Source organism: Grammomys surdaster, unplaced genomic scaffold (genome assembly GCF_004785775.1).
Source record: "Grammomys surdaster isolate TR1022 unplaced genomic scaffold, NIH_TR_1.0 126185, whole genome shotgun sequence".
In the NCBI taxonomy this organism is placed as follows: domain Eukaryota; kingdom Metazoa; phylum Chordata; class Mammalia; order Rodentia; family Muridae; genus Grammomys; species Grammomys surdaster.
In genome coordinates, this window is record NW_021620991.1 from 7,574,599 (window position 1) to 7,589,254 (window position 14,656).

At 51.6% G+C, this 14,656-nt stretch overlaps 1 protein-coding gene across 1 annotated transcript; it reads left to right on the forward strand.

The window, feature by feature from the left end:
* The first annotated feature begins 479 nt into the window (after positions 1-479).
* On the forward strand, positions 480-13,573 carry Agtrap (angiotensin II receptor associated protein). Its single transcript, XM_028757990.1, has 5 exons — positions 480-578; positions 6,966-7,000; positions 8,572-8,677; positions 9,173-9,368; positions 10,463-13,573. The coding sequence occupies exons 1-5, from the start codon at positions 552-554 to the stop codon at positions 10,579-10,581; spliced, it is 483 nt and encodes a 160-aa protein (XP_028613823.1). The 5' UTR covers positions 480-551; the 3' UTR covers positions 10,582-13,573.
* Positions 13,574-14,656: the final 1,083 nt, after the last annotated feature.

A 14,656-nucleotide genomic window follows, 5' to 3' on the forward strand; every position in this document is an offset into this window, starting at 1 on the left:
GGATCATCTGGAAAAATAACAAGTGCTCTTAATCACGGAATCACCTCTCCAGCCCTCACTTTTTTCTTTATGGACATGAATTAATTCACTGAGCCTCACAAAGATGATGAGGTAGGTACTGTACTAATTCTTGTGCAGGGGAAGGAAGGGAGGGGAGAGGAAGTCCTGCACAGATACCAACTGTTATCACACCAACAATTTCAGCCTGCTTGCCCCAGGCTCTTATGGCTGCAGGTGGTTCCACCACCTCACCTCGATCCCTCCTGGGCAGCCCGTTGGGCCCTAGGCTGCAGAAATCCCGACCTTCTGCTTGAAGTACAGCCGCTGGGTGAGGCCTAGGCAGTCGTGGTAGCAGGAGCCTGAGCCTTGCAACAAGAGCCAGCTGCTAGACGCCGTCTCCTAGCAACCGGCCGCAGTCACGTGGCCGCGCGGGTTGGCCTCACGCCGTTGGAGCTGGCGCAACGCGACGGGCGGGGCCAGGAAGTTTGTTCCCGAGTTCGGAGCCCAGGAGTCCCCGTGGCCGTCGCTCAGGTGCCTTCCGCCGGGTCGGGATGGAGCTGCCTGCGGTGAACTTGAAGGTGGCCGCGCGGCCGGGGCGGGCGGGGGTTCAGGAACCTAGGGAACGGAGTCGGAGCAGAAGGGAAGGCGCAGAGCCCCGGGGAGGAGGCGGCGGACACCGAGAGGGACACCTGGGGACAGAGACGGACAGGGCCGCCCCTACCGGATAGACCCAGGCTGGCACGGGTCCCGGACCGCCCGGGCCGGTGTTCCTGGTGTCCCCGACAGCAGGACAGGGACACCTTTCCTCCTGAGAGGTCAGTGCGGTCCGGGTGGGTCCTTCTGTGTGCTGGTGCAAGTTAGGAGAAATCCGGTGTCCCCAAACAAATGCTTCTCCCTAATTTCCGCATGCAGCGTCCTTATTTCGTAATTAAGGAGCAGGAACTGGAGAGGTTTCCTAAAAGCAAAAAACCCCAGAGCCTGTGCTGGGCTCTGGGCAGCCGGGCTGCCTACGATGTCTTCATTTCCTAAGTTATTTTTCTCACTCAGCCTTCCTCGTTTGCAACAGAGGTGCTGGCCACTTAGCTTCGGCCAGAGCGGTGTGGACCTGGAAGTAAACCGGCCATCTTGGGCCTTTGGTGCAAACTCCTTGAAACCCTCAGATTCCCAGATGTTAAAACCATTTAGCACCACCCTTCTGTGTCTGAGACGAAAGGGACGGAAGATAAGAGATGGCTTTGGAGCAGTTGAGTGATTTACACATGGGCTGGGCTCTGACTTGCTCTGGCCGGTTTCCCATTCCTAAGCGGCTGGCTAGCAGCTGGAGGGAGATGGTAGCAAAGGAATGAGCTTGAGTGGATCCATTATCTAGGGAGAGATTTACAGACGACTGCAGGGCTTGGTGTGAGGCAGCCTAGCGGTCAGGCTCTGCCTTATTCTGCTCAAACAATTACGAGGACAGCATGAGTCTCAATGGTAGAACATCTGAGTAACTCACACCAGGACCGGGGTTGCATCCCAGTACTGCACACTAACAAATAATAATAAAACATAGGAACAGGTGAGAAAAATGTGGTATTTATGGGCTGATATGTTTTATTCATTTGAGTTAGGGACTCGTGTGGTACAGGCTAGCCTTGAACTTTCTGTGTAGCTGAGGATGGCCTCAAACTTCTGATCCACCTGCCTCCACCTCTCCAGTGTCAGGATTGTACAGTATTGGGGATGAAACCCAAGGCTTCTCGAAGGATAAGGAAACACTCTACAACTGAGCCATATCCCCAGCCTATGTTGCTTTTCTTAATCCCAGTCCTCCACTGAGAAAGCTGAAGCTGTCCTCTGTTGTTTTTGTTTACTGCTATCTAGCTCTGGCTGACCTGGAACTCACTACACAAATCAGGCTGTCTGAATTCACAAGGGATCTGCTTGCTCTTGTCTCCTGAGTGCTGGGATTAAAGACATGCACCACCATACCTGACCAGAGGAGTTTTGTTCCTTTATTGGGGTGCAAACTTCAGCTTAGATCATACAAGTAAATTGCCAGAGTCTCCCAAGAAATAAGTGGTATAGTCAGGATTCGATCCCCTGAAGATGCAGCTCCAGTGCTTTCCATTTCCTGGTATCAGTTGCTTAGTGCTAACTTTGATTTTGATAGCCTACGTCAACTTTTAAAACCTGACAGGTACAGTGTACCCGTCACAAATGTGAGCTAGCAGGCTTTTGGGCCCTGAATGCAAAGACTAGGCCCTCCCCTGATCTGATTGAAAAGCCCCTTGGATCTTATCGGTGGCCAGTCAGAAGCAAGTGAGTACTAGGGGCTGTGAAGTAATGCGCAGGAAGGACATCCAGTCACTTTTGGGCTTCTCATCAATGACAAAGTTTTACTGTGTGTCTCAGTATTGGGGACACACTGAATTATTCACAAGCTGAAATTCAGAATGAGCCTGGGTGTTCCGTTGTTTTGTCTGCAAGATCTGGTAACCCTATGGAAGGCAGCTGGGACGCCATGGCTGCCCCTTTCAGTCCACCCTGTCTTTTAAAAGGCGTCCTCTATTCTCAGCACTTGGCCCAGGCTCTGTGAAAGAAGTCAGTCCCTAACTGAGCTTCACTCATGTTTGTCTTAAGCAGGAGCTAAGCTTGAAGCTGTTCAGGTTGGACTAGGCTTGTGAAGCCCTGGGAGGGGGGAGGAGGGAGCAGGGAGCCGGCCAGCACCGAGGCCTGCTGTGGTGTTTGATGTACCTCTACCACACTCCTCCAGAGTCAAGGAGCCCCTGCTGCACTGAACAGGAGGTGGCCATTGTGTGTCAGGCGACTTGCCCAAGTTCATGTGTGGAGCTAGGATCCGTTCCATGGTTTGACTCCAAAGTCTGCCAGATGACCAGGGCAGGACCTGCCTCTCCTCCTGGGTAGCCCTTGAATTTAGCAGTCCTGGGGGCATCCTACGGCTTTGTCTAATAGGCAACCAAATGTTTGCACAGGACATACAGGGATGTATTAAGTTGAGTTCTGGGACCTCTCCAACCCCTCCTCCTTAGGGAGTGGTGAACAAAGGCTTGTTTTGTTTTCTTGTGGTTGAGTACCACATGCCAGGCAAGTTTTCTACCACTGAAGCACAGTCCATAGTCCCAAAGGGTTAATTAATCCTCAGGGCCTGTAGACTTCTGCTGACCCATCCTTTTCTAAGTTAAACTTCACTTCCCTCCGCCCCGCCTTTGACCTTGAAGATCCTGACAGTGGAGAGAGGGCCAGGCTTTGACAGAGTTATCTGTGTGACATTGAGGAGGTTTCTTGACCTCTCTGTGTATCAGTTTGCTCACTGTAACAAGAGATGAAGACAAGCTGTGACTTTTAGGGTGATGAGGGGATTCAAAACTCAGACCACGTGTCCGGTAGTGATGGTGTAAGAAGAGATGAGTGCTGGAGAAGGTGCTTCTTCTTTCTTCTCCTCCAGTCGGTTCTTCTTGAGGCAGCCGAAGAGGATGGGAAGAGCGTCGGCAGTGGGTAAGACCTAGGGTTAGGCTACTGTAGCTGGCCTGCCCTCTGGTATCCTCTGTCCAGAAACTGCAGTTTCTGGCCACTAGCACCTCAGCCCAGGGACAGCAGAGGATTAGGCAATGCCTTTGCACTCTCTCTGCTGGAGCTGCCAGGCTCTAACTTAGGTCTGTTGGTTTGAGATCGCAGGAAGAAAAGACACTTAAAGAAGTTATTGTAGTTTATTACTAAGTGTAAAAAGTTTCCTATGAAAGCTATCTAAGAGAAAAAGCAGGAAGGTCCTAAGTGGGGAAAAAGGAAAAAATTTTAACAAAGGAAAAATTTTAAGTGGAGAGATTCTAAGCAGGGAAGAAAGAAGAAGGAAAGAAGAAAGAGAGAGAGAGAGAGCCAAAAAGAGTGGGAGAGAGAAAAGGTGAGCCACTAACGAACGTCCCTTTGTCTTATACATCATTCAGAGTACCTGATCACATGTTACAAAGTTCTTCACAAGTTCACGCCAAAATTCAAATCGTAAATTGAAATCGAAGTTTACAACAGAGAATGTTTACATGCATATCCATTAGGAGTAATTATCTGACTAAACATCCATCACCTGTCTAGCTCCACAGGTTCACCGAAGGTTTAAAACTATAACTAAGAAATTAGTGAAGTTTTGTATAGATAAACCCAGGCAATATTTTCTCTTCTGTCCTAGCACCTATAATAAATCATGAGTTCCCTTTGAGTGACACTTGGTTAATTGTTTTACAACCACATTGGAATGTGTTCTGAGCAGGAGAGAGTCTGGTTACTATCTAAGGGCAAATAAACTGATGACACTTGGGAGACTGGCAGAGTTTTCATTGCAGTTTTGATGATCAGAAAGGGACTTAATAGCAGTCCCACTATAAAAGAGCTTAATAATCATTGATATAATTTTAGGAATTCTTTTAGGATCATCATTAAGACTTAAGAAGTCATCTATTTGTCTATATAGCATCACTACAAGACAGTACATCTTCGTGGGTCTGCAGAGATCTGCTCCAAAGGGATGTGTTATTGCTTAGTGATTGTTGCATATGTTTAGTAATAATAATAGGAAAAGCATATTAATAGCAGGATCTTTCCTAAAATATGTCCGACCACAGCCTTGCTGAATGGGGCACACTTGCCGCAGATTATATAATAATCTGAGGCAAGCATTTCAGGATGATCAACTGCTAATTATTAGCTTGTCCGATTATGGCTCGTGACAGACGAGGATCTTTGTGAGTTCGAAGCCAGCATGGTCTAAGAGTGAGTTCCAGGACAGCCAGGGCCGCACAGAGAACCCTGTCCCAAACAAAACAAAACAAAAACAGAGAAATAAAACAAACAAAAAACAACCTTCAGACCAGAAAACAGGTCGTCTACCTTTGCAAGCCCCTGAAACAAAGCCAGACAGAAAGCAAGCTCAGAACAGGGGTGGTTGATCTGGGCTTTGCATCTGAGCTGTCGTTTGGCTTTCAAATTGGACCTGGTGTTCTGAGTCTCTCTAGAGAGTTCTGCTCCAGTTGGCCCTGGAGACAGCGTAGGCAGAAGGTTCCATGGAGTGTGGTCTAGAAGTAGGGCTTTGACAGAATTACTGCAGAGCGAGGATTCGCCCCAGGAATGAGGTGGACAAGCATAGGGACATCAAATGACAGGAACTGGCAAGCACCTGCTTCTCCTGAAGCCAAGGTTCCCTGTGTGATACACACCATCTCTACGATACAGAGAGGGTCCTGTATTTTCTGTCCAGCGTCAGTGACCCCTGCTGCCCTGACCTGTTGGCCTCATTTGGGGAAGAGAGTCCCCCAGCTCTGGCTCTGCTCCCTTCCATCTGTGGCCTGGTTCCTTCCCAGTTTCTCTCTGAGAAGCCTCAGACTCCTGTTTCCCTGAATAGGAGCTAGCAGGTTCCTGGCTACTGGTTCCTACTGCTGTGCATTTCCAGGAAGGGCTAGGCCATTTGGCTCTGTTTCTCCCTGCAGCTTACTTGAAAGTCATACCACTGAGGACTTTGTAATGTTCCCATTACAAAGATAGGGAAACTGAGGTATTAGAAGCTTAGTCTCTTTTTTCGTTTTGTTTTTGTTTGTTTGTTGTTGTTTGAGACTGGGTTTCTCTGTATAACAGCCTTGGCTGTCCTGGAACTCTCTTTATAGACCAGGCTGGCCCTAGACTCAAAGAGACCCACCTGCCTCTTCCTCCTGAGAGCTGGGATTAAAGGTGTATGCCCTCATGCCCAGCCTGAGGAGCAGTTTCTTGATAGTCCTTTGCATGCGTGTCCTGTACTATCTCTCTGCCATTTGCCCTTGAGACAGGCGCTCCCACTGAACCTGGAGCTAACTGATTTGGCTAGACTAGCTGGTCAGCGAGCCAGGCATCCTCCTGCAGAGTTCCTTCCTGTAGGCAGGTTTGACAGTGCCTGGGCCTTTTCCTGCCTGCCTGTCTTGGTAGAGTACACTGCCTGCTCTCAGCTTAACCAGTAGTTCTTGGTCTCCCAGGAAGTCTGTGCCTCCACTGGGGCCTCTGCCTGGGCCACACCCTCCTCCCACTCAGAGGGCTGGTCCTGGCTCCCTGCCTTGGCTTGACTGATTTCTTAGTTGCCCTCAGCACTAGTCCTGGAAGCCTGTAACCCGCTGTAGCTGACAGTGCCCAGATCTTCTCAGGGCATCCGCCCTTCCTATCTTAGGTGTCTAGGCAGTGCCCTCTGGATTACCCGACGAGGCATATCCAGGGCCAGGGATGTGATTTCAAGGATGTCAAACACAGTCAAAAGATACTGTAGAAATCCATGCAGGGTGGAGGGATTTTGTCCTTCACATGAGTCATGTGATGTCTCAAGCTCCCCTCGGTCATTAAACTTGAAAACTGAGCTGCCGGCCGCTGCTTTCTCACCTCCACCCTTACTGTGTTTTTATATGTTTTGAAACAGGCTTAGGTTAGTCTTGAACCCCTGATCCTCCTGCCTCCACACCCCACCCACTCCTAGTGCTGAGACTCCAGGCGTGCACAGCTGTGCTTGATTTATGCAGTTTATTCAATTGGGGATTGAACTCAGGGCCTCAAGCACTCTAGACAAGCAGTCTACCAACTGAGTCCCAGCCCCACCTCCTTGCTCCCCAACCTGCAACCCTTAGCCACTGTGGTTGCCGTCCCATTGGCCCAAAGCTCTGGGCAGGTCCTAAGAACTCTCCCCTTGTTGGAGGTCCCTCCTATTTTCCCATTCAGGGAGTGATTCCAGGGTTCATGGTCTGGGCTCCCTAGAGGAGCCCCAGCCCTTGGAAACAGGGAGAGTGGCACCTGCAGCTGGCCAGGGTCCTCTTTACCACAGACTCTTTACCGTTGCTGGAGTTTAAGACACTTGTGAGACCCTTGTAGGTGCCAGGCAGGAGCCTCCCGTGTGTTCCAGAAACGGTTCACCACCTGTGACTTGGCATTCGCAGACTTATCTAACCCCTATCCTTGTACCACAGGTTATTCTCCTGGTTCACTGGCTGTTGACAACCTGGTAAGTGACTCTGGATGTCTGGCTGTATTCACAGTCTCCTGGCTGTGTGTTGTGTCACCTGGGGTCTTTGTCTGCACTTCCCTGGGGTCAGTGTGTGCGTGCTCCCGGGTCCTGTCAGCCTGGTCAGATCCTGTTCTGCAGTGTTTCAGTCCATCACATTTAGCAGGGCTGGGTCTGCTTTCCGTCTGCACAGCGGGATAAGGATTGGCCCCCTCGGCAGTGCACACTAACCAAGCCCCTAAGTGGGGCTCCGGGATGCAGCTTGACCTCGCTGTCACTTTGGTCATGTGTCTGGAGCTGCCAAAAACAAGTCAGGAAACCACTGAGATCACGTGTGCTTTGAAGGGCAGTCCCCAGGCCAACAGCTGTGAACGATGTAATCAGCAGGGGGTGGGGTGTCACTTTCCCTGAAGGATGAGCTCACACGTGCTTTCCCGAGACAGAGGAAAGGAGGAATGGAAAACATGGGGCCTCTTGGCCTAATTGCTAATTCCAGTGTTCCAGTCCCAGCCCTGCTGATGTTTGGGTCCCAAAGAAACCCAGGCGAATTGCCTCCGTACCTGTGGCCCCTCCTAGTTCTCCCAACATCATTCAGTACCTGTAGCACCGCCCAGCTCTCCCAACAACACTCAGTACCCGTGGCCCCTCCCAGCACTTCTCACTCCGCCCCCTACCCTAAACCTTTCCAGCCCACGATCTGGGCTTCCCTTCCCCCAGCTTCCGGATCCGTTTTGGCTACCTGCTCTCTTGGTTCTGCTCTTGGCTCCTCTCCTGGACCTCTTTTTGCCCCCTCTCCTCTTTCCTCTTTCTCTTGCTCTGATGCCCTCCCCCACACCTTTCACGGCCCTGTTCAGTTTGTTGGCCATACTCAGTCTGGACCCTTGCAGATGCCTCTGCTGTCTCTCGCTCATATCTGCAATAAAACCTCCTCAGCCATACCTAGGAGTGGGCAGGACTCATGTTCATTCATTGTGCGGCTGTGTGACCTGGTTAGTCACCTATTAGGTCTGTGACTTTGAGTGTGTAAAATGAGGCTCATTAACAACACCTCCCTCCAAGAGCAGCTGTGAACGAATGAATTTAGAACGATTGGGGAGCGCCAGGTCCCAGGAAGTTCCCTGTGTTAACTGTGATACGCCGGCTCAGTAAGCAAACTAGTAGGTAGTATCAGTTGATAAGAGCTAATCTGAAAACTTCAGCAAGGAGGGCCTTGGTCAGGTCGACGTGGGAGTGGATCTCTCAGGCTACGTTTGAGGTCTAAGATGGCAAGAAATGTCTGTGTGTTCAGGAAAACGAAGCCTCGGAGGTGTAGCAGCCCGGAGGTAAGGGTGGGGCTCTCACTGGAACCCCGCAGACTACAGCAAAAAAGGTATCTTATTCCAAACCATTAGAAAGGTTGGTGTTGAGTCACATGATGTTTGCACACTGCTTGCTATTTCAAGAACTGCCTGCAGGGGTCAGGAGTGACTATTCTCAGAGGAGGCTAAGACCCTGGAGCAAGGGGAAGGAACTGGGGGAGGGGTGGGCAGCTCCAGGGGTGACAGGCTGACTGATAGTATCTCTCTATGCAGGGGCTGCTTGGTGTTCTCAGGCTCCTATGCTTGGGGAAACTTCACTATCCTGGCCCTGGGGGTGTGGGCTGTGGCCCAGAGGGACTCTATTGATGCCATAGGCATGGTGAGTTGATGGGGGGGAGACTGGCTCCATCCGTGTACCCCTCATCTCCCCCAGTCTTCTCTCTTCCTTATATCCCACCCTTTTCTGTTCTAAAGCCCTGCACATGGCAAACCTAGCTAGGCCACCTACACAGCAGTCTGCCTCTGCTGTTGTCCCTCCCAAGACAGACATGGGGGCAGGTTACAGAACCCCAGTGGCTCCTCAGGAGAGCTACAAAGGGATCACCCCTTGTTTTCTTGCAGTGTAGACAGATGGGATGGACTCCAAGGGGTTCCCTCTCAGAAGTTCTGGAGACAGGCCCCTCATGACTCCAACAGCAGGAGATGGGGGTGGGGAATCCTGGGGCAACCGGCTAGAGCCAGGCTCCTGTGTCCTACTCCTAGGCCATGCTGGTGCCAGTCACAAGATGCCAGTCACCAGGCTGGTGTGTGTGAGGGAAGCTTGGGGTCCGGTGGGGAGTCAGTGACCATGACCCTGTGATGGTGTTCCTTGCAGTTCCTTGGTGGCTTGGTGGCCACCATCTTCCTGGACATCATCTACATTAGCATCTTCTACTCAAGTGTGGCCACTGGGGACACCGGCCGCTTCGGTGCCGGCATGGCCATCCTCAGCTTACTGCTGAAGCCCTTCTCTTGCTGCCTCGTCTACCACATGCACCGTGAACGAGGGGGGGAGCTCTCCCTCCGCCCGGGTAAGTCCCACTCAACCCTGCCTCCCCCCTGGCCCAGCTGCCAGTCTGGTATGACTTCTTCCTGCTGACAGACTATAGGCAGACTTGGCGGTCCTCCCTCAGCCCAGAGTACAAGCAGAGCCATGGAGGTGTTCGGCTCACAGAGGCAGCAGGGAGCCTCTCCTGCAGGCCTGCAGATGGGGCTGCAGGGACAGCGCCTTCCTTCTGTTTCCGGCCAGCCCTGGCTCTGGAGGTGTGCTCTCCTGCCATGTGGGGCGTACCCCTTCCCTGGGTAGGCAGGCCAGGGAACCCTGTGTGCCAGCCTTCTAGCCTCTGGCCCAGCCCACACTGTCCTCTTTGGTAGTGGGGCAGGCCATTTTCCTGCCCTGTCTGACCCTGTTCTCCTGTGGGAGCTGGGCATGGTCCAGGTAGCCTGGGGATCCCATGAGAGAGGACAGAGCCAGCGCTATGGCTGCCCACGCTGGTTTATCTCACTGATCACCTAGACCTGCCCGGGTGTGAGGGGGTCAGATGGGGGAAGGAAGGAAGGTCCACTGCCCCTGGGACTTGTTCATGGTCTCAGGACAAATGTACAGAGGGAGAAATGTGAGAGACACAGGTGCCTTCTGTCCTGTCCTGTACCCCCAGCCCCAGCCTTCTGCGTACAGCGACTGTGCCAGGCTCTGTGGCTTCTAGAAGTGGTGATTTATATGGATCCTGGTGCCTGGCAGAGAGCCTGTGGGTTTAGGACTAACCACCCCTCGTCAGATACCTGATCGTGTGCTGCTGGGGGCAGAGATGGCACAGGAGCCAGTAGCCATTGTCCATAGGACCTGCGTTTAGTTTGGAACCCAGTGTCATCTGCTTCAAGCCACCAAATCAGCCTGTCTCTCTGACCCTCAGATTTCTCTCATCTGCAAATCTACCCATACAGATGCTAGGATTGAGTGGATGCTGCGTGCCTAAGCCCTGGTGTCTGGGCTTCCGCTGCTGCCCGTCGTCCTTGGTATCATGATTCTGAACACTAGCCATGGCAGACGATGGATCTGTCTGTGCTTAGCAAAAGGCCTCACGGTCGGTCTCATTTTTCTCTATCCACATGTTCCGTCCTCTAGATTTCTTCGGACCGTCTCAGGAGCATAGTGCCTACCAGACAATTGACTCATCAGATTCACCTGCAGACCCCTTTGCAAGCCTGGAGAACAAGGGCCAAGCTGTCCCCCGGGGGTACTGAAGCTGTTCCTGGCCATCCTGGTGCCCAGCAGGATGCTTGTCACCCTCTTTACGTGGACTACAATGGGGCATCCTCCACTGCAGAGGTGCCTGAGTCATGTGCCTTTGGAGGTCAAGAGCTGAGAGGAGCCCAGTCCTAACTCTCCAGGCTGCCCTGCCCCTCCCTTCCAAAGACCTGTTAACCCCTGGGCTAGAACTGTGATTGGTTTCTTCCCCTCCTACCCCATAACTATAGCACACTCCTACCGAGCTGTGCAGAGTGCTCAGGGCCAGCCAGGCCTTTACAGGTCAATGATCAGTACCCCAAGATGATCCAGCCCTTCCTAGAAGCTCTGTGAACTGTGAGCTTCTGGTCCTGCTCAGCCCTTCTGCATAGGAGCAAAGTTTAGTGCCTCTCACTGCCTCATGACTTGGTGCATGGGAACCCCAGGCCTGGATGCAGTAGGTCTGCAGAGGCCCCTCTCAGAGCCCTGACATTAAAGGTCAGGGGTTTTGTGGCTGTGCTGTGTTTGAGCCATGTTTGAGCTCCAGGCTCGGACCTGCCTGCGATCTTGGTGTGATTTCACCTTTGAATCAGTTATAGGTGGAACATGGTCTGAGCCACCCATTATATCAAGCCTGGTAGAAGGAAGGGCCCCTTTGGGCCTCCCTGGAGGAGTCTGGCTCCAGCTAAACAAGGTGACAGAGGAAGTGTTGGTCAGTGTGGCATGTAGACAGACATCTGTCCTCTGAATCTCAGTGACTTAATTTCACTGCCTCTGATACTGAGCCATGAGCCAGGGCATGGGTGGCTTCCTCTAGCCCTGCGTTCTGATCACAGTCGACTGCTTCCCGAGGGGCTAGGGCTCCCACTCTTGCTCACTCCCAGAACTCTGGGGACAGATACTTGAAGACTTACAGGGAACCACAGGCTGAGGTGAGAGTCCTGTAGACAGGCAGGGAGGCTGAGTGGCAGCATCTTTGAAAAGTGAATCGCCCCCTCCACCTTTCTGTGCGGGGACACTGTGGTCCATCGGCTGTGTGGAACACCATCCCATAGAATCAGCACATAACCCAGACCTGTTAGTGTCCTGAGCCCAGTGTGAGCAGAGTGAGGAGCAGCATGCACCACTAGAGGGCGGTAGTTGTGACTCAGCCTCTCACAAACTCCATAGGTTTGTTTAGGCTGTAAGCAGCACGGGGCCCAGAGAAACAGCTCAGCAGGAGGTGATGGGAGTCTACTACTAAGCGTGACAATCTGTGGTTAGCCTTGGAACCAACTCGAGAAAGTTGTCCCTTGACCTCCACACTCTTGTCATGGTATGAGGTTTTACACACGTGCACACACGTGCACCCACCCCCCCACACACAAACATAAATGTAAAAACAAACACAAACAACCCAGAATATTAAAAACGTGCCTGGTGAGTGGTTAATCCCAGCACTCAGGAGGCAGAGGCAGGTGAATCTCCCAGTTCAAGGCCAGCCTGGTCTACAGATCCAGTTCCAGGACAGCCAGGGCTATTACATAGAGAAACCCCATCTACAAAAACAAAACAAAAAAGCTCTGGGACACTTGAGAAGTTCCTGAGCATGTGGCCTAAGGCAAAGAAGATGAAAAACCCAAGGTGTTTACTCCTGTTTCTGGAAGGGTTCTTAGCAGAAGGAAGGCCTGGAGTATCAGTGCCTGTGTGTCTTGGAATCGGTCATGCTGGCAGAGACGAATAAGGAGAGGGCGGGGCTTGGCCTAAGTAGCTAAGATAGGTCACAGAGCCTGCATCCTCCCTCAGTCTGACTGACTTTAGGGGAGAGGAGGAGTCTCTCTGGAAGATCTCAAAGCAGACTAGAGTGGGAGTCTGGGCTTTCTCATTGGTCAACGGCTGTCCCACAGTGGGTGACAAACTTCCAGCTGATGGAGGAAAGGCCCTGAGGCAAACAGAAGCATGGAGGGGCCCAGTGCTGGCCACCTGCCTTACAAAATAGCTCCATGAAGAGGAACATCTGGGGCCAGAATAGGTGGGTGAAGAGAGGAGACGTGCCCTAGAGGCAGTAGTGGGCTAGAGAAGGTTTAAGTGGAGGGGCAGCCCCCAGGAAGCCTGACCTGGAGCACTGGTCTGCCTGTGGTTAGGACGCAGGCGTTGCTGGAATGCTGGGTGTCAGATAGCAGGAGAAGAGCAGGTTTGAGTCACCCCAGGGACTGGCTTCCATTGAGAGTGTAAGAGAGCATGTGTCGGAATCCGAGTCCACTGCACGAGAGCTCAAGGGAGCATGCACTGGCATCAGAATCTCAATTTGACACACCTTAGAAGGATAGTTTGTATTTGCGGACTGTGAGAATGTGACAAGCTGTCAACTCCTGGACACACTCTGAAGGTGGGCCAGCAGAATCTACGTATGCACTGAAGAGGGAGAAGCCAGGAGTCACTAACAGCAGGACTGGGACTGGACCCTGTAGTTGACACTGACTGGAGGGCACAGAGGAGCCCAGAAGGGCTGTGCTTGTGGAATGGGGTTCTTCAACCAGGTGTTCTCACAGGCACCGGCCTTTGTGCCACAAGTCCCTGTGGTGATTTGGAAACAGGCTGGTCCCCGGGTTATAACCTAGAATCTGTTGTTTCAGGGAGGTCTCTTATTGTCTGCAGAGCTGAAGTCGCTTGTCCAGTTTGTAAATCTATTGCTTGTTTATACTAAGTTGAGTCTTCCTGAAAAACTGCCCCAGATGCAGTCAGTGTTCTTGTCTGCCAAACTACTGGTCTTTCCCTACTCAGAGCTGCCCTCAGTCTCCAGGATAACACTTCAGGTCCAGCCCTCTCTGCAGCCAGAGATCCTTGTTTTAAATCTCAAAGGTGGGCCAGTGAGATGGCCTGCCAGGGCAGGGCTTTGCCACTAAAATATGAGTTTGATCCCTGGGCCCCAAGGGGAGAACCGACTCCTGCAGGCTGTCCTCTGCCCTCCATGTTTGTGCAGTGGCACATGCCCCCTCCACAAATAAATGTCATTAAATCCTAAAGGTACCGAGACTTCTGTATAAGTTGTTTTTAAAATCTCACTGTGCCTCAATTTCCTGATCTGAAAAGTGGAGATAAGATGGGCTATTGAGGTAGCTCAGTGGGTAAGGGTGCATACATCCTGTCAAGTCTGATACCAGTCTTGAGTGTGATTCCGAGGTCATGTATAAGAAAAGAAGCTTCGCCGGGCAGCGGTGGCGCACGCCTTTAATCCCAGCACTTGGGAGGCAGAGGCAGGCGGATTTCTGAGTTCAAGGCCAGCCTGGTCTACAGAGTGAGTTCTAGGACAGCCAGGGCTACACAGAGAAACCCTGTCTCAAAAAACCAAAAAAAAGAAAGAAAGAAAAAAGAAAAGAAGCTTCTCCTGAAAGCTATCTTCTCACCTCCATATGAACACCATGACACCACACAAGTGCACATGCAAGTGTACACACACACACACACACACACACGGTAAAAATGTTAATTAAAGTGAGGATAAGAATCGTGTGACTCAGGGACTAGTGAAGGTTGAGAATAGTGCAACCTCAATGATCAATAAATGTTAAAGCCTATTCTCTGCATTGCTGTGTGATTGATTAATCACAGGGGAAGGGTGAGCAGCCTGCCCATCCAGACCTGTCATTTACCAGTCGTGTAAACATCGTGGGGCATCTTTACACAATACCAAAGGCTGCAAGTCTCCTCTGCGGCTTTGTTCTGTGAAACACATATGTGAGCCAGAGACCATCTGCAGAGTCAGTGGATGGTTCTAACCATCCACTGTTATCTCTGAGACTGGATCTCAGAATCCCAGATTTGAGCCTAGAGAGAGCTAAGCACCTTTTTGCCCTAGTGCCTTGAAAATGGACTACATTGTAAATTCCTTACATAATAGAATTACCTATGATTCAGAATATGAAGGAGAGCCAGTCTTTTGGAGCACCTCACCCCACTACAGCCCATCTACACATACTACCAGGGAACACAGGGTTCCCTGGCTCCCTAAAGGGAAACTGCTCTGGGGACACACCAACTCGGACAGAGGAGCCTTGGACAAGGGAACCTGTAGATCTGATCTCAAAGCTGAGCTGACTGGGAATTTTAAAA